Raw genomic sequence first — 19,281 nt, forward strand, 5'->3', positions numbered from 1 at the left:
CCTCCTCGAATTCACCGGGACGCGTCCCACAAAACCACTGACGTCGGACAGGATCAATAACCATTTTCTCTGGGGCAGCAGCATTCTTTATAAAGTACATGACATGACCAGAAACATACGGACGAGCACAGTGCCCCTAGTATTTCTACTACCTTGAGGTATTGATGAGGGCATTTGGCAACTTTCTCCAACATTTCTGTAATTTCCAATGTTCCTAAACACAGCTGCAGTAAGGAAACAGTTTCGTATGAACTGTACAACTTGGACTGCGTTTCTACGAAATATGAGAATCTCATACATAACTTGTGTTCAGAGTCATTTCGGATTTTTGGTCTCCTTTTCACTAGTATTTTTTCTTCTTTTTAGTACAAACTCTTAAATTTTGGCTAGTTAAAACATGGTGTTCGGTTAAAAAACTTATGATAAACTACTTAAAAAGTACATTAGACTCACTAATTGCAAGATTTGAGAATTCAACACGGTTAATCATGTCCATAAAAAAAACCTAGACAATTTCATTGCTACCCTATCAAAAATATTAGTCCATTGCTTGATCACGTCCAAAATCAAAGGTACTAAGTAATGAGAAAATATTGCTTAAAGTTAACAACATTTTCAATTGATTTCCTTCAAATTCTATAGTTTCTAGGGAGAATTTAACGAAATTAAGGTTTCATTGAATGATATGACAAATTAAATATGAACTTATTAACGGAGTAATAGGTGCCAAAGTACCCAAAATAACGCTGAATACAAGTCATGATCTATTTTGAATGGAAAACTTAATGAAGTTAGGATGAGATAACGAATTGATGATTTCAAAAAATCAATGACAAATCGCTTAAAATTTTATTTCATATGTCAAATTGAAAAGGTGTTTAAGTTCATATGACATTGTTTAAAAATCCCAAATGTAAATTAAAGGAAAACGCACCCAAACAATTTCAAAAATCAAAACAGAAGTTACGAAAAATACAAAACTATCCCTTTTCGTCACAAGATGAAGACTGATCAAAATTAGAAGGTACACATATCTTATACTGTTACAAACATAAATAGAAGGCCTCATCTGCGCCCTGCCGGAGTCGTCTTTTCCTCGTACTTCTTCCCCGATTTGACCTCAATCCGAACAATGTCAACTGATGTTCGTAAGCAAAATCATTCCACATTTTTCCAAAAACATCCTTCTGTTCATTTTTCTGCGACTCGATAAGCTGTCAGATACTCTTTTGCACATCTCTTTGTTGGAATTCAACCAGATACCATGTTTAATAGCATATTCCGGAAACTCCGACTTCAAGAGAATGAAACTGCAAAAATTCAACAGATATTTGTAGTTTCTCCGACTTCAAGGATTCAAATAAGACTCCCAACCATCTCTCTGTAGTTTCTCTGCCTTCGTCAAAACTTCGTCCCTTGTGTCTTCTTGATACTGGGTCATTCTGCACTCAAGTTCAATTACCTCGTTAGAAAATGCGGGCAACCGAATACAAAAAATTTAAACCAAGACGTAATTAAGTGAAAGAACCAAACCTTGATACTAGATCAGCATCACAAACACCCAATATCCTAACTGCCAGCAAACCAGCATTGGTGGCGTTGTTTACAGCTACTGTTGCAACTGGGACCCCTCTCGGCATCTGCAATACGTACACAGATACAAAATAACTTTCCTGATAAGTCGTAAAAACTCACTAGTACCAACAATAGAACCAACCCCACATACTATTCTTGTCAAACAGAGTATAGAAAATTGCAGCAATGAAAAGAAAAATGGAACAAAGCATAAGTTTATAGGGAAAAAAGCAGAACAATCTGAAATAATATGTACCTGCACAATGGATAAAAGAGAATCGATTCCATCCAATGTAGAAGCACGCACAGGGACACCAATAACGGGCAAAGGAGTGAGGGCAGCCACCATGCCTGCAAAACTCAAGCAGCAGTTCAGTTAACCCCATATAATGTATGCTGCACTAGACAAATTTGTTTGAAGCATAGTTTATATGACTCACCTGGCAAGTGAGCTGCACCACCAGCACCAGCAATGATGACCTGAATGCCTCTCTCCCGAGCAGACAAGGCATAAGAATACATCAATTCAGGAGTTCGATGTGCTGAAACTATTCTCACCTGGAAATTATATCACATTAACATCATATGGTACCAAAAGGCATAGCTCACAACAAACAGGTGATCAATTGACAGCGAACAGTAACATGTGAAAAGCAAACCTCATTAGGTACTTCAAACATATTCAAAATCTTTGCAGCATCTTTCATAACAGGAAGATCTGAATCAGAGCCCATTATGATACCAACACGCGGTATGACTGCATTTGTAAAAAAGAAGCAAAATGAAGGTGATTGGAAGATTAAAAAAGTTTATTCTGATTAAAAAATTGCTAAGACCATTACAGTACAATGAAATGAAAATGGAACCTATGCAGTTTGGTTTATGAAGGGGTGCAGCTACAGGCACAAGGAAAGGAAGGGAATCACCACAAGATATAAAAGGTTAATATTGTTGATAGCATGGTTGACTTGCCTTTCTTTCCCCAGACTTCTTAACAAAATTCAACCATTTTCATTCCCCTTGTACTCTTCCAATTTTACAGTAAATTTTCCACAACAATGATTCGTAATTTATGAAATTTACTGGTACATATAATAGTGAAGCCAGCTAAGGTTAATACGTATAACCATATAACCATATAGGACCTGCAACCTCAGAATAATCATGTGAAACCACCCTACTACAACTACCTGCAGACTGCCTATCGAATCTTTCTTCATTTAGCATCGACTCTAGAAGCTTTTCGACATTGCCCAGGGAAGGTCCAACAATGGTGATATGACCCATCTTCCGCTGCTTCCGCATTTCTGCCACATCATAAAAATATAGGTGATTCTTGAGTATGACTCAGAAATAAGCAAGATGTTGTAATATGAACATAAGCAGAATCTAACCTGGCTTATCATACCAATGAACAGTGGCCCCTGGAATATGCAATGCCCTTCCAATCAGCTGCTGAGCTAGAAGGAAACCAGGTTCCCCCTGAAAACATAAAAGAGGCATGACAGCCATCAGCATTTGATTAAGTGATTTATCTTCCACGAGCATAGTGAAAACTATACCTTTTTTAGAACTAAAATCAGAAGATAAATGCTGACAGATGGTGATCACCACAGTAATGAATTGAATCTCACCTCATCTTCACCAAGTAAATTGTACATAATCGCAGCTGGAGTTTTCATCGATGGATCACCAAGTGGAAGACCAACAACAGCCCTCAAATGCTGTTCATACTGTGAAGTGTGGCAAGACTCTATTGTGTGATGACCACTATTGTGAGGTCTAGGAGCTACTTCATTTAGCAAAATCTGACAAGAAGCAAGTACATTCACAACTTAGTTAAATGCAGCAGACTTTTAAAAGAGAACTAAAATACGTCAACCAATCGATCACGAATAAATAACCATAACAAAAAGTTGTTAAAAGAGGTAGAATTGTTACCTGATCATCCTTTGTTAAAAACAACTCAACTGCAAAGACACCAGCACCTTCTAATGAACGAACAGCTCTGGTTGCAATATCAGTGGCCAGCTTTCTGATCTTCCATGACATGTTAGCAGGTGCCTTTACAATGTGACAAATGTTTTCCCTGCAGAAATGATCCCCAAACATGCATGAACTCATCCGGCGTTATGTGGATATTATCGTCTAAATAAACAGATATGAGAAAATTAAGATCAAAGATTGGCTGGTGACAGACAATTCAAAATTTAATCTGCAGCTTACTTGTGTATTGTTTCAACAACAGGGTAGCACGCGATAGAATTGTCTCTTCCTCTTGCGACAATAACAGCCAGCTCCTGCAGTTACATTGCCAAAAATGTAAGGGAAGTTTCTTATGAACTCACTCAGAAGCATTTGTGTTTTGTTGGGGATTAATATGTGGTAATGTAAATCATCAAACAATGCTCATTGTCTCAAAGTAACATCTAGAGACCAACCTTTACAAATGGGGCCCATTTCTCAACATACAAGCCACGATCAAACCCTCCAAGAGCTGCAACAAAGTTCGAACTATAAAAACTGCATAGGCTTAACTAGTTGAATCAACTTCAATCACAATCCGTTTTGATGAACATATTACCAGTCACAGCAGACGAAAGCTCATCCTTACTCTTAGCAACAGCATTTCCACGTCCATCGTAAGCTAACCTTTTACTTTTTATCATAAGAGGATAGCCAAAGAGGTCCCCTGCTCTCTTGGCACCTTCAAGATCATCTATCTGCCTTAGCCACATTTTACAGTAAATAATATATAATCTTGCGCTCTCTAATAGAAAGCAAATTTACAAAAATCACTTATGCTAATACTTCAATCAGATGGAGAAATGAGTAACAAACCTGCATGAATTCAGGAAGGGGAATATCATGCTTCAAAAAATGAACCTTTTGGAGATACTTATCCTGTTACATTCAAAACACGAGCCAATACTTAACACACTACACAAGAACAATGCAGTGATACATGGAATGTCGCAACACGTCAATACAAGGGTAAAATTTTATGCCTACAATGTGAATGTTCCTTGGGACGAATGAAACTCTGTACATAAAACAATCTGTCCAAATGGATGAATGTTTGTAGCATACTAACTTTCACATGCACTGACGGGGTAATAAAAATTAAAAAGCGATCTCGAAAGGAATACACAAACCTGAATTATTCTGATTGTAGAGGCTTTGGGTTGGCAATCCACTCCTTGCTGCTCAAGCTTCTCCAAAGTCTCCACATCCACATGCTCAATTTCCACAGTCAGCACTCCACACCTAACTACCACGATTACGATTACCCTCCATACATAACATTTCCAACTACACAAAATAGAAAAACATAAAATTGGATTACAAGAACATAAAATCTTCACCTCTTTGCGAATTCCTGGACCGTTGCACTATCATCGAAGCTTCCAACCATATGATGATGGGCAATCTCACTAGCCGGGCAGTTCTCTTGTGGGTCCAATACCATCACTTTAATCGCCATTTGCGAAGCTGCTTGGCAGAGCATCCGACCCAGTTGGCCTCCTCCAAGAACACCAACAATCACATCCGCAACGCCATGGAACGCTGCATCATCTTTCCTGCACAACAAAAAAAGCAAATTCTACACATTTATTCGAACACTCTTCCAATTTACTTAAAAATCGTTGCTTTACATAACTTGAAACGAATTCCGGGAAACGAACATTTACCCAGAAGTCACTTGAGGGTCACGTGATGCTCGGCAGGCAAGGACCGGATTGCGCTTCGTTTGGAAGCGCTGCTTGAGCGAGAGAGAAGAAGAAGCAGAAGTGAAAAGCAGCTTGTGCTTTTCCATGGAGCAGGAGAATGCGTTTTTGGTTTTCGTCGAGGCCAAACACGGCCTAAACTCGAAATCCGGCGACGCGAAGAGGGAGTCACAGCAGCTAGAGCTCTGCTGAAGCATTTTAGAGGGAGTAAACCGAAGCCCCACGGCGGCGCTTTCTCGTTCTTGCTCCCTCCAAATTAGGGATGAATACCCACTACAACTACTCTCTGTTTGCCCCTACGAATAAAAGAATCTTGAAAATTAGAGCACTAACCACTTCTCCCTTCTGCGGGGTAGGAAGGTCTTGACGGCTCTGAAGGTTTCTGGGTTCTCTCTTCTGCGGGTAGGAAGATGAAGGTGGCTAGGTTTTTTACCTTTAATTAGATTATAATCTAATTTATTCACAATGAATCAATAAGGCATATTTTAACTCTTTACTTTAATTAAATAAATAAAAATATCTAATAAAAATGTTTTTTAAACATAAATATAAGATAAAATAAAATAAACAAGGGCAATTTAGTAATCATATTGATATGTATTTCGATTCAGCTGAATTAGTAAACAATTTATATGAATTCAGTTTCATTCCTATTCCGATTCCTAAACATTTAAGTAAACAACTTGAACAGGAATCTGATTCTGACTTCTCTTTGTTTCAATTCATCATCAATCTAATTTCTCATATTTTGATTACGGTTACGTAATCGAGTCATAAGGTGGTAAAGTGCGACCCCACCTCTAGGACTTTTACTTGAAAGGTAATGCAACGGTCAATTTAAAATTATATTTTGTAAATCATATCATCCTTTTTAACTTAAAGAATAATGACAGGAGATTGTTAATTTAAATTATATTTCGCAAATTATATGACATGGTTGTTTATGTATTTTAAAAGTTGAAGGGCCTATTATACCATACAAAGTTCCTTATTCTAATACATTATTTCCAAGAAAGCAGCCAAGTATTATCCATATTCAATTAAAATTTAATTCCTCAACCCCTTTAGCAACGATACTATCGTTTGTTAAAAAAAAAAATTTAATTGATTCTCGGTGTGAATTTTATTAATTTAAGTTGACTTCTATTGACTCCGGATAGACTTTAAATGAAAATTTTATATGAAGATGAATAAAATGGCAAATTGAAGTCAACAAGACTCCCAACTTTGCGATGAACATCTATCGTACTTAGTCTTATATTTGGTGTGCAAAGAGACTATTTTCAAAGCCCGAACCTTGACCTTTTGATTACAAATGAGCAACTTCAACGTTACATCAAGACTCGCCCCCCTCCCTACATGAAGATGAAGATGAATATGAAAAAAATAAACTAAGAGGTTTGCACAAAACGAAATGACATCAATCTTTTTATTGATACTTCACAGTTTTACACACAAGAATCAACCGTTTTACATTTAAATTACTCATCCACTCCATATAAAACCAAAAAAAGGTGAAAAAAATAAAAACCAAAAAACAAAAAGAAGAAAAATAAAATAAACCCACTCAAACTCTAATTAGTAAAAATAATAAAATTTAAAATGAAAAGCTCACCAAAACTACATATTTCCAAGGTAAAATGTGAAATATGTCAGACCCAAAATGAGAAATGTTTTAGTGTGCCGGGAACATGTTCAGTAAACCAATTGTAAAAAAAAATTATATATATATAATTTTTTTTTTTTAATTTCCAACTAATTGTATTATTATACTTGGTGTACCAACTCATTTCCGGCACACAGAAAAATCTATCCACAAATGGTGGGGAAAGGGAGAAAAACGACCAACTGTATAGTATTAAGGGAGGGACTCAACTCCTATCATATTCTTTTTGCCGACTGTAGAGAGGAAAAAAAACTATATTACTGTACACCTGATATGCCAAATCTTCGAGGGTAGTGATTTATTTTGTGCTTCTCCCGTTTCTTTTGTCCCTCGATTGTTCTTCGATTTATTCACTCCAAAGACTAGACAAACAGAGGAGTGAAAACTACTAGCCACCTTCTGATTTCTCGAAGATCATGTCCTTTAAACACGCCACCTGACATAGAACAATGTACATATTAGGGAAAAGGGAAAAACTTTCTAAATTTATTCGAGACGAACGTAACGCAATACTTGTGTTATCCATGCATTATGTTTCTACTATCCTCGTGATTCTGTAAATTGAAACGAAACAGCTATTAACAGACCTAGCTATGTACTCGGAAGAGATATAAGATACGCAGGCAAGACTAGGACGTGCTTTTAAAATAGCTAAAAACGTTTTTGGTGAAAATGTTTTCGTAAAAATGCAAGTGAATCTTGAAAAAAGCACTTGAAGTAATTCCTTCAAGTGTTTTTGGAACCCATAAACATTTTCTCTAAAAACGCTTTCAGTCATTTTAAAAGCACTAAACAAGCCCTACGATGTTTGAATAAGGTACTCACCTTTTGTTATGGCGCTACAGACTCAAGCTGATGTTTGATCTCTTCTTATCCCGATTTTTCGTAATTCCCCCAGGTAAGAAGCTATATCTTGAATGAACGTCAGTCCCTCCTCACCGTATCTAAGCGAGTTAATCGTGTGTTCAAGAAACTCTCGGTCCGCCTCGAGTGTCTTCAACCTCTTAAGCACATTGGAACTCAGGACCCGGAGAGAAGCTAAATCTGTCACTTGACAGAGATCTGCAGAGTTTGGCCCGCTGCTATGAAATTCACACTGTCCCTTGCCATTTGACAGAGGGTTTTCAAGTGCAGTATGTCCCGACGATGATACAGACACTTCATGTTGCACTGGCAGGTCATTCTCTCGTTTTGCAACAGCTTCTTGGGAGCCTCCATTTTCAGAACAATCACCTTCGGACGAATCCGAGTTTACCCCATTGGTAGAGAACAAAGAAAGTGACTTCTCTAAAATCTCTAGATATTGTAAGATTTGTTTCTTCTCATCTTCGAAATCCAAAAGTGAAGTTTTTACACTACCACCATCCTCATCACTAAAAGTCGTCGCGGCTCCTTCAACTTTGCTGTGCGTATGAGGCTTTCCATAATCCACGTGTTTATGTACACTTGAACTGTGTTCCATGTTGCTTGATTCGGAATGATCGACCCCAATATCCCTTGCCTGAATATCACCAGTTGTCTCTGCTAGATTAGCGAGCATCGATTCATTGGGATACTTAATCCTATACAATTCCAGTTCCGCTTCTAGATCTTGTATCTCCTTCTCTTTCTCGACAAGAAGGTCTTCTGTCTTTTGCAGCGCTTCATTATCATACTCGGCTTGCTCTTCTATCATTCTTAGCTGCTGGAGTGCTTCCATATGGAGCGCTGCTTTCTCCTCTTGCAGTCTTGTAATCATCGCCATTGCTTGATCTGAAGCAATTGCAGAAGCATTTCTTTCTTCCTCCAACTCCTTATACAAAGCGCTCATAATTTTCTTGTCATGCTCAACCTGCCGCTTTAATCGATCAGCAATACTCTCACCCTCAATTTCACTGACAACGCTCCCGTCTAGAGACAGCCCAGACTCATTTCTTTCAAGTGAGATCCTCTTGCTAAGTATCTGCATTCCAAAAGAATTGGAAGTATCGGAAGCTTTCAAATCACCACTATTTGCAGACAATCTCGGACTCATTACACTTCCACTGTTTGCAGACAATCTCGGACTCATTGCCCTTCCACCATTTGCAGACAATCTCGGACTCATTGTGCTTGTTGATTGCTCAAGCCCTCGATTAGCAGACAATTGTGACAGCAAGAGCTTCAAATCTTCGCTAGCTTTTGAAGAGTCCTTCCCAATCCATTTTTCTGCAACCCCACCAGACAAATGCTTTCCTTTACTAACAACAACAAGCTTATAAGCATCACCAAGATCTAGAACATTGGTTACTTGCACATCAGCGTTGCTTGAAACGGGGTTTGTTTCCACACCTGTTTCAGATGTTGTACGTGGCCTGACTTCTTCCTTGCACAATTCCCCAGATTCCACCACAGATGTTTGATCAATTTCACGAGTTCCAGTAACATCACCTGAGAGAAACCACCACAGACAAGATTGATGATTGTGAAGTTAACTTACTGCAGTAAACAATGGGTGCTTAATGCACAAGCATTTCATACAAGAAGCAATAAGATGTTGAATTCAAAGAGGAAAAAATTAACGAAATCAAGACAATGCGGAACAGAGGAAACTGAAAAAAGTTCGAACTCACTTCTTTGTTTTGACACTTCAATTGGGGGTTTCATTGCATTTGATGATGGAGTGGGACTGTCAACAACGGGTCCAGTTGACGCAGGGACATCAGCCTTGCTCTCAACTTGTTGCCAGTTAAGTTCCTCCAGTCCATTGGAAATAGCTAAAGTAGATGCTACAGATGTACTATCATGTGACATAAGATCAACTTGTACCTCTGACACCAAAACTGGAGGCTCAGGAGCAGATGCTGGATCTCTCGAAGCTGGAGCAATAACGCGAGGCTCAACATATTGAGATAAATCTTTCTTGCAATCGTGGCTTTCAGGAATCAAAGCACTTGCATCATCATCATCATCAGAATAATGAACTTCCGATTCAGTATCAGAATTAACCTTGAGCTCGGTATATCCAACATGAGATAAAGGGTGAAGCCCGCTGTCTCGAATATGAGTGGTTCTCACTGACATAGATGGTTCATCTTGTTTCCTCAGTTCTTTATGATTACGTTCAATAACATGAGAGACGGGCATATCAAGTTCAGCCTCAGATTCTAAAATCTTTTTCTGAATCAACTTTTGAGAATCCCCCCGAGAAATCCACGGCTGATTGCAACAAGAACAAAACGTTCTGCTTGAAGAGCAAGGATTATGACCCCGGAGTATTGGGTCCTGATCGACATCAAATTTAGGATCGTCCCCCAACTTACCCACCAGTAATCTGTATGTCTCAGCATTGGATCTATTAATTGTTGCAAATGAGAAGAGGCAACTCTCACACATTCCATGAACATCTACAAGTTTATTGTGAGCACGGCAAAGAACTAACGAAGAAATCTCTGACTTATGATTGCCGCAGAACAGGTCCCAATGATAACCAAGTTTTTCCTTGCCCAAAACATGGTCAATTCTTGAACACAGCAGGCAAGGCGCTTGCAATCCACAGTAATAAGCAAACTTCGTAATTATGTATGAGAATATGGCGTCAACAAACAGCACAAAAATTAGCAGCCATTCAAAAAAAGCATATACCAAAGCTTTAGACCAATCCTGGGGGGCTTTCTGCGACAATGCAGATGAAGTCCCCGAGGCAGCCATGTGCTCGAATAGGAAACACTCCAGTGCTTCAAATGTGAATCAGTAATCCAAGGTGAAATTCAGTAACGTTTCTTGCAGCAGACAAGGAAGATACGGGAGATTCAGAACAATCAACGAAACAGCTTACTTAACACCGGAATCTAGGCCTGCATTACAACTTCCGTTAGCTGAGAGAGCACCACAGAACAATCTAAACATAACAAAATGATCCCGAAATTTACATTGATCGAAAATAATTCTGAAAAGGAAACATCTTAACCCGAAAACAGAAAAGGCAAGTAAGTGACATGCATAGACAAAACATTCCTATGAAACGCAACCTCATTTCTCACAGAAAACCCCCTTTCTCATCGAAAACCAGAAAGCGAAAGAATCAATCAAATGCAGATTAAACCAATGCTAATGACCCCAAATCTTATTTCTCAACAGGATCAAAACCCACTTAATCCAAAGCTTAAATTTCCATCAAAACCAGAAACCTTTGAGGGTCAACGCCTTAAAAAGCACAAATTCATAGCAACAGATAGTAACCAATTAATCCCAGAAGATCAAACAAAAAATCTGAAACAACCAATATCCAAAATTGCAGATACAATTTTACCAAAAACAAAGATTCTAAGAAATTAAAAAAAAATAAAATTAGAAATTAAATTTCAACACTTGAAACACCAATACCCCATCAGAAGGTTTAACAGCCTGATTCAATCTAATTAAGCAGACTTGACTTTACACAACAGAAACTCGATTCACATAAAGAATCAATATTTAACCAAAACCCAATTCAATCAGCAACAAAAATTTCAGATCATATCATTTACAATTCGAAAAGTTGACTAAAATGATCAGAAATCAAATCGCAATTAGTCATGATCAAAATCAAATAATATACAGATTTAAATATTTACGACATGACGATCAAATAACGACATATATCAATGTAGCAAACGGGATCAGATAACTACGAAATTAGAAACTGACCTGTTCATGTGGTGGAGCCAAAGAAAGAAGTGGAATGAGTGAATTTTTCAGAACGAATGACAAAAACAAAAACAACAAACGAGTAAATGGGTTTCGTGGGAGAGTTTCCGAGAGACAGACAACAACGAAAGACCAACCGAAAGATTGAAGCTTTACAACATCAGAGGACGCACGTTGCCGTCTCACATTGATAGAATTCAAAAGTTGGGAGTTGAAATAAGAGCCGACTGACAGACTCCAAAAAGTCGGCTGCAGATAAAGCAGAAAACGACACAGTACCGAAAGTGCCCACTATAAAAAAGAAAAAACAAGATTTGATAGGCTGTTGGATCAACAGCCAGGATTTTCCCACCAAAAAAAAATATGAACAGCAAAGATTCCCGGGAGAAAAAAAATTTCTTAGAAGAGAAGAAAACGTGGATTAGAGAAGATGCGCAAAGCTACTCTTATTATATATATATATATTTTTTTTTTTTTAAATCACATTTGTATCAGTTTTTTTAATAAAGATGGGTCCATCAACACATGTTGTATAAAAAATGTGATAAGAGCAGCATTGTCAGGAAAAAATTGGAGGGGATAAAATCAGTAAAATTGGAAAACCAGAATTGTAGCAAGAATTGAGGCCACGGATTGAAATTTTGTAGGGTTAAAATGTCCTACATCGATCGTATCAATGACAAACAAAGAGTTTAAATACCCTAATCTCACTCCAATTAATATCGAGACTTTTTGTGATAAAACTTCATACCTAAAGGATTGTGCACTTGGTAATTACCAAGTTGAGAACAATATTGGTATTCTTGGAAGTGAGCCGTATGACCCATCTCTCTAATAATTCTACATGGTATCAGAGTGGGCCCGTACAGTACTGCCACTTAATGGGTGGGTCTTCTACATGTACAAGGCTGCTTAGTTCGGTTAGCACATAAAATTAGATTGGTTAGACAATTTTTATGTTGAGAAAATTGTGGGTATGATCCCTAAACTTAAAATTCATGATCATTGATCATTTAACTCCCCAAAACATGCAGCTATGATCCTTTTTATCAACTCCGTTAAAACTTTTATCACAATGAGCTATGTGCCACTCACATGAGGCTGAATCAAGAGGCAAATATTGAAAATTAAATGAAAAATTGTATAAATGGTATTTCAACTTTATCCTAATTGGAGAAATAGTCCCTCAACTTTAATTCAACTGGAGCAATGGTTCCTGAATTTTAACCCAATTGCAGAAATGATTCTTCAAACATGACTCGTTTTTTTACGAAAGTCTTAATGGAGTTGACGAAAATGACCATAACTACACGTTTTGATGAGTTTAAGGGACAAATAGTCATAAATTTTTAGTTGATGGACCATTGCTATAATTGGGTTAAAGTTGAAGGATCATTGCTCCAATTGGTTTAAAGTTGAGAACCATTGCTACAATTTTCTCTTTTATGTTTTAACTTTTAAGGGATTTTGGAGGAAGAAATTGAGTGTTATGTTTTGGTACGAAATAGTTTTGTTAATACTTGTTGGGAATTGTTTTTTAAAGAAACATTTTTGTTCACAAACTGTTTTGCTAGAAGAAACATGTTGAAATTGTAATAAATATCTAAAATTTCTCGAGAAAACACTTCTATAATCCAAAACAATTTCAAGTTTCGTTTATAAGTGCTTATTTAAAATGTACAAAATGCACATTCAAATGGTTTCAGGGGAAGATTTAGCGTGCAAATGAAGATGCCAAATTATAGTGAAACTGTTGTATGCAGAAAAAGTGCTTCAAGCTCAACCAACAAGAAGAACAAGAAGTAGCGGATAGAGGAATGCATCTCAAAACCATAGGAAGGATTAGAAATGAACTGCATAATCATTACAAACGTAAATAAGATTGAGAGAGAAGCTGCATCTTGGAAAAATACTCATGTTTCTAGTGATGTATTCTCGCCTACAATGACGTTATTACGAACCATTTGACATTTATATTCTTCAAACTTATCAAAATACAAAGATCAATGCTCCAATTTTTTAAGAAGTTTAAAGACCAATTTGATTTGAGACGGAAAAAAGAGTGGTGCTATTCACCAAGGTTCTAAAAGACGTTAGACGTTAGTCGGGCGGCAAGTTGGGGCTTAGCGCCTAGGCAAGATCTAAGTGGGCGCCTAGGCGGACTACGTAGATTTAACTAAATCCATTATATTTCATGTAAATAAGTGTATGTTTATACTTAAAATATATATAATTTCATCATAAACTACAAAATAGAAGGACACATATATTATGAAATATTGGAACATAATGAAAACATGGGGAACAAACATATAATGTGTGCTCATTTAAGTATTCAACAAGTCTCTTACAATTTATTGAAAAAAATAAAATGTAAAATGAAGGTTTTTTTTTTTTTGCCTAAGTGAGTTGCAACTTAGGCGGGTGCATAAGTGGTCTAGGCGGGCGCCTCAGCAAGTCAAGGCACTCTTTCTTAATTTTCAAAAGCCTAGACGTTAATCGGGATGGTGGCTAGCCGCTTAGAGCTTAGGCGGCGTTAAGCGGTGATTTTTAGAACAATACTATTCACATACTTATTTTTATATGTTACATTTTTTATTTATTTATCAATTTCTGTCTTTTGATCATGTTTAGTTTATTCGACCCGATGATCAAAACTTAAAAAGTGTCTAAAAGGTAAAAATGAGTGTGCCGATTTATTTCACCACCAAAAAAAATTTATCTTTTACGTTAAGGTGAGAGGAAGTCGGCTAAACCACACAATATGCAACCTAATTTGTTACCGAATTCGTCATCCATAAAATTCAAACATAAGATCTCGTACTAACAAGTAAAGAGAAATACCAGTACTGAATGGTGCGACACATGTACAAATTTATCTGGCCATACATGTGATTTGATAAATCATATCAATGATGTTTTTAGGTGTTTATATTGAGTACGTGTTCTTCCTGCAAATTTGTATCACGAGTCCACTAGGCCACAACTACTTTACTTTTGTCGTGTGTGCGCCTTTTGCCATTCCATGTAAGGCAAAGCCAATATAAACCAAGTAGGGCAAAACAGGAATTCGAAAAAACCATTCCCAATTTCTTTGACCTAAATACCCCCTTTTTTCTCAAAGCCCCTCATACCTGTATTTCCCTTCTCAATCCTAAACATACACTGCCTCTTCTGCCCCTGTAATTCCCAATCTCTCTTCCTCTCCTTCTTGCCCTTCACGATTTTCTCCACAATTTACCCGCCAATTTCCTTCCGCTCCGTCTTTTCAAATTGTCGTTGTTTTTTGCCCCTTTTTTCTTCTGCACTCTCTGTTTCTCTTCTTCCTGCAATTCCAAGACCTCGACTTTCGAGTTGGATCGCCTTCTGTAGCTTCGGGATTTCGATTCTTGGTGTTTTGAGTAAAACCCAGTTCGTCTTTTTGTTGATTTGATCGATTTTGAAGATGAGCTTGTGAATTTAATTGGCTGGAGCTAGGGTTTCGATAATTTCAGGTACCTTTTTACTTGATTTACACTGTTGAGAGCTTTTATTCTGTGGGCTTTCTTTGATGGGTCTGTGTTGTTTGGAGTTTATTTTAATTTTTGAAAGTTGATTAATATTTGAAAGTTTAATGAATATGATCGTTTATTTCTTGAGTGGCATTTTAATGGTTGTGTTATTTTGTGTTAAATTAGCTTGTTTTGCTGTTAATTTGGGATTAACGATTGGTCTTGTTGAAAGATTATTGCTTTGGCTTCAATGTCCATGATGATTTGTGAATGAGATAAATATGTTGATTCTGTGGTTACTGTTCTTGTATGAAGTAAGAGTTACTGAATTAGAGTGCTCTTGCTTGGTGGCTGGGAAAGTGTTTCAAAGCAAGGGGGAGTTCAATTATAGATTTTTTGATTATTTTATGTTTCGGTTTGAAGAATGCAAGCTTGGTTTATATAATGTCCGGGGTATAGGTGAGACACCCGAGTGACACTTGTGCTGTAAGGGATTTAGAATGTGAAAGGCTTCGTTAGACTTTTCGATTTCATTTGTTTTTATACTGTTCTCAGCAGAAGCAGATGAGATACTTGGTTTGTTTGACTGGTTTAGATCTCCAATAGCCACGGTTGTATGTTTTAAATGTGTCGGGGTAAAATGCCGTAGCAATTTTTGGTTTGATGTAAATTTGATATAAGCAGCTGAAAGGTGCGTTGTTCAGTCTGGTATGTTGTGTTCATGAATCTGGCTTGGGTTGTGTGTATATATATATTTTATGGTATTATTATGACACATTGGTGCACTAATGTATAAATTTTTTCTACTTTCTTTGTCTTTTCAATTGCATTGCTTCTGATCACGGTTTAGCCCTTAGGCATTTGTTTGTAGCTGTTGCTTGCTTTGGAGGCATGCAGATTTGAGAAGTGAAAGCATGTGTAGAAATTGCTAGACTGTTTGTCTTGCTAAGTGTGTTTTTCATATTTTCCATATTTTATGTATTATTTTCTTGTGTATGGAGATGTGTGCAGATTCAGAGTTGATGCTTGATGTGATAGAGGCATGTGATTCTTTACTGATCGTAGCTATATTGCTTTGTAGACATGCTTTAGTACAGTTTGAAAGGCAGTGCTTCCAACTATCAATTGGTTGTTTCTTTGGGAGACTGTGGAGCGATTGCCGTCTTTGTTATACTTAATACAGCGGGTTTGACTTCTTTGATGGCTAACCACGATTTGATGCTTGGGCAAAGTCACAACTTAGCGCTTGGGCAGAATCAGCAAGTACTGGGCCACAATCATAACGTAGGCCTTGGGCAAAATCATGATTTTCAGTTGGGACAGTCTAGTGAGCATCATTTGGGTTTGGGACAGGCCCATGACCATGACGTGGGTTTAGGGCATGCTGATCATGAATTGGGTTTAGGACCGAGCCATGACCACGAAGGGGATGATGGTCACAGCTATGGGCATGATAACGAGTTAGGTGTAGATCAGAAACCTAATCATGATGACCATGAAATGGCTCTTCCTACTCAGAACCATAGTATGGTCTTAGAGAACAATGAACTGGCCGTCTCAGAGGGCCAAGAACTTGATGAAAACATGGAACTATCTATGGTTCAAAATAATGAAATGGGGATAGAATCTGCCCATGGTTTGAGTATCCAGGAATCTGATTTTGCACTCAGCCCCAGTCCTGTGATTCAGGCCCGTATGGCGCATGTAAATCCCAATTATGAATTGTCAGTGGGGCAAGAGTTCCCTGATGTCAAGAGCTGCCGGAGGGCGCTAAGGGATACTGCTATTGCTTTACACTTTGAAATGCAGACTATTAAATCTGACAAGACTCGCTTCACTGCCAAATGTGCCACTGAGGGATGCCCATGGCGTATTCATGCTGCAAAGCTTCCTGGAGTTCCAACTTTCACAATCAGGACCATCATTGATAATCATACATGTGGAGGAATTTCTCATCTTGGCCATCAGCAAGCCTCAGTTCAATGGGTTGCAAATTCTGTGGAGCAACGGCTTAGAGAGAACCCTAATTACAAGCCAAAGGAGATACTGGAGGAGATTCACCGAGTTCATGGTATCACCTTATCATACAAGCAAGCTTGGCGAGGCAAGGAGCGTATCATGGCTGCAATGCGTGGTTCCTTTGAAGAAGGGTATCGCTTACTTCCACAATATTGTGAACAGCTTAAACGGACAAACCCAGGGAGTATTGCATCCGTCTATGCATGCGTGAATGATAACAGCTTCCAACGCCTCTTCATATCATATCAGGCATCAATTTATGGTTTCCTGAATGCTTGTCGGCCCCTCCTTGGACTTGATAGGACATATTTGAAAAGTAAGTATCTGGGAACTTTGCTTCTTGCGACCGGTTTTGATGGTGATGGTGCTCTCTTTCCTCTGGCATTTGGGGTTGTTGATGAGGAGAATGATGATAACTGGATGTGGTTTCTTTCTGAACTTCATAATCTGCTTGAGATTAATACAGAAAATATGCCTAGGCTTACAATTTTGTCAGACAGGCAGAAGGGCATTGTAGATGGAGTTGAAGCAAACTTTCCCACTGCTTTTCATGGATTTTGCATGCGTCACTTGAGTGATAGCTTCCGCAAAGAGTTTAACAATACAATGCTTGTTAATCTTTTATGGGAGGCTGCTCAAGTTCTCACTGTTATAGAATTTGAAGCAAAAATTTTGGAGATTGAAGAGATATCACAAGATGCTGCATTTTGGATTAGGCGAATTCCACCTCGCTTGTGGGCTACTGCTTATTTTGAGGGAACAAGGTTTGGGCATTTGACAGCTAACATAGTTGAATCTCTAAATGCTTGGATATTGGAGGCGTCGGGGCTTCCAATCATTCAGATGATGGAATACGTCAGAAGGCAGCTGATGACTTGGTTCAATGAGCGTCGAGAGATCAGTATGCAGTGGACATCGATTCTTGTGCCCAGTGCAGAGAGGCATGTTTTGGAGGCTGAAGAGCGTGCACGCACTTATCAGGTCCTCCGTGCTAATGAGGCTGAATTTGAAGTTATATCCCATGAAGGGACGAACATAGTGGACATTCGAAACCGTTGCTGCCTTTGTCGGGGCTGGCAGCTTTATGGTTTGCCATGTGCACATGCCGTTGCAGCACTTAAATCGTGCAGGCAGCAAGTCAACCGATTTACAGAGAGCTGCTTCACGGTCACCACCTATCGGAAGACATACTCACAAACAATACATCCTATTCCAGACAAGTCCCTCTGGAAGGAGTTATCTGAGGGAGATCCAAATGGGAGCATGGTTGCTGATGTTCTAATCAATCCACCTAAGTCCCTCCGCCCACCGGGACGACCAAGAAAGAAGCGTGTTCGAGCAGAAGACCGTGGCCGTGTGAAGCGAGTGGTGCATTGTAGTCGGTGCAATCAAACCGGCCACTTTAGGACGACTTGTGCGGCCCCCATCTAGATTGTGTACTTGGAGATTAGTTGCTGCTGCCATACAATCTGAGTACGCCCCTCGTTTGTGCAAAGGAATCTTTGCTTTTTGATTATTTATGTAGTCTTTGTTAGTTAGATCGGTAATTAGTTAGTCAATGGTGTATTTTGTGGTGATTATATGGATATGCTGTCATAATATGAATGTTATTAGCACCAATAATTTTCAACGTTGATGGTGATATCATGGTGTTTGTATCACTGGTTATGCTTTGAGATTTAGCCGTGCCAAAAGGGAGCAACAAGCAACAAGCCTTGGTGCAGTGCTAAATTTGTAGGGCCTGTTAGTACATGTTGGCTCGTATCCGAGTACTCTTTTGCAGGGCTCGTATTAGTACGAGAGATTCTTGTGTGCAGATGCCTGTATAGGGCGGCAAACTTGAAGAGGTGGGTGAAATGTGTGGGGTTGGGTGTGACCAAATACGAGGATTTTCCTCTTTTTTGAGAAGGGACGGACCACTGATGTGGCAAGAGGGTCAAATCCAAGAATTTCTCCTTAACTACAACCAACTTAAAAATTTAAGAAAACTAAACAAAACATGAAATACAAGACTCATAACGATCATGGTCCAAAGAACCTTTATTGTTATGTAATGTAACTTAAATATTAATCTTATGGAAGTCAGTTGGCTTAAAAAATGCCACCATTTTTCCCTAGGTCATAAACAATCAAGAAATTGGACTGAGCAAAGTTT

The 19,281-nt window shown here is 38.3% G+C and overlaps 3 protein-coding genes across 7 annotated transcripts; 1 reads left to right on the forward strand and 2 right to left on the reverse strand.

Moving 5' to 3' along the window:
- Positions 1-826: 826 nt before the first annotated feature.
- LOC103954378 (phosphoribosylaminoimidazole carboxylase, chloroplastic) lies at positions 827-5,739 on the reverse strand. Of its 3 annotated transcripts, XM_009366193.3 has the most exons (16): positions 5,268-5,739; positions 4,941-5,156; positions 4,731-4,842; positions 4,417-4,479; positions 4,160-4,298; positions 4,017-4,072; positions 3,802-3,875; positions 3,517-3,664; positions 3,210-3,383; positions 2,970-3,057; positions 2,766-2,882; positions 2,235-2,332; positions 2,016-2,133; positions 1,832-1,926; positions 1,534-1,640; positions 827-1,442 (listed from the first exon to the last, which is right to left on the reverse strand). In XM_009366193.3, the coding sequence occupies exons 1-16, from the start codon at positions 5,498-5,500 to the stop codon at positions 1,349-1,351; spliced, it is 1,932 nt and encodes a 643-aa protein (XP_009364468.2). In that variant the 5' UTR covers positions 5,501-5,739; the 3' UTR covers positions 827-1,348. The 3 variants fall into 3 exon arrangements, with proteins under 3 accessions (XP_009364468.2, XP_048424548.1, XP_009364469.2); XM_048568591.1 differs by lacking the exon at positions 5,268-5,739 and having other exon boundaries at positions 4,731-4,846; positions 4,941-5,125; XM_009366194.2 differs by lacking the exons at positions 4,941-5,156; positions 5,268-5,739 and having other exon boundaries at positions 4,160-4,282; positions 4,731-4,809.
- Positions 5,740-6,718: 979 nt separating this feature from the next.
- Positions 6,719-11,962, reverse strand: LOC103954380 (myosin-binding protein 1). The gene is made up of 4 exons (XM_009366196.2): positions 11,617-11,962; positions 9,561-10,784; positions 7,795-9,378; positions 6,719-7,405 (listed from the first exon to the last, which is right to left on the reverse strand). The coding sequence occupies exons 2-3, from the start codon at positions 10,636-10,638 to the stop codon at positions 7,817-7,819; spliced, it is 2,640 nt and encodes an 879-aa protein (XP_009364471.2). The 5' UTR covers positions 10,639-10,784; positions 11,617-11,962; the 3' UTR covers positions 6,719-7,405; positions 7,795-7,816.
- A 2,721-nt stretch (positions 11,963-14,683) lies between these two features.
- LOC103954381 lies at positions 14,684-18,768 on the forward strand. Of its 3 annotated transcripts, none has more exons than XM_048568572.1 (2): positions 14,684-15,110; positions 16,109-18,768. In XM_048568572.1, the coding sequence occupies exon 2, from the start codon at positions 16,308-16,310 to the stop codon at positions 18,555-18,557; it is 2,250 nt and encodes a 749-aa protein (XP_048424529.1). In that variant the 5' UTR covers positions 14,684-15,110; positions 16,109-16,307; the 3' UTR covers positions 18,558-18,768. The 3 variants fall into 3 exon arrangements, with proteins under 3 accessions (XP_048424529.1, XP_009364473.2, XP_009364472.2); XM_009366198.3 differs by having other exon boundaries at positions 16,119-18,768; XM_009366197.3 differs by having other exon boundaries at positions 16,189-18,768.
- The last annotated feature ends 513 nt before the right edge of the window (positions 18,769-19,281 follow it).

The sequence above is a fragment of a genome, unplaced genomic scaffold (genome assembly GCF_019419815.1).
Source record: "Pyrus x bretschneideri cultivar Hongxiangsu unplaced genomic scaffold, Pyrus_bretschneideri_v1 Contig48, whole genome shotgun sequence".
NCBI lineage: Eukaryota > Viridiplantae > Streptophyta > Magnoliopsida > Rosales > Rosaceae > Pyrus > Pyrus x bretschneideri.

Excerpts from the sequence above, each read along its gene's own strand:
- LOC103954380 (XM_009366196.2), bottom strand. The coding sequence starts at position 10,638 with ATGGCTGCCTCGGGGACTTCATCTGCATTGTCGCAGAAAGCCCCCCAG. Across the intron at positions 9,379-9,560 it reads TGAAGTGTCAAAACAAAGAA|GTGATGTTACTGGAACTCGT; the intron begins GTGAGTTCGAAC and ends GGTTTCTCTCAG.
- LOC103954378 (XM_009366193.3), bottom strand. The coding sequence starts at position 5,500 with ATGCTTCAGCAGAGCTCTAGCTGCTGTGACTCCCTCTTCGCGTCGCCG. Across the intron at positions 3,058-3,209 it reads ATTTACTTGGTGAAGATGAG|GGGGAACCTGGTTTCCTTCT; the intron begins GTGAGATTCAAT and ends TTATGTTTTCAG. Across the intron at positions 2,333-2,765 it reads ATTCGATAGGCAGTCTGCAG|TCATACCGCGTGTTGGTATC; the intron begins GTAGTTGTAGTA and ends TTACAAATGCAG.
- LOC103954381 (XM_048568572.1), top strand. The coding sequence starts at position 16,308 with ATGGCTAACCACGATTTGATGCTTGGGCAAAGTCACAACTTAGCGCTT.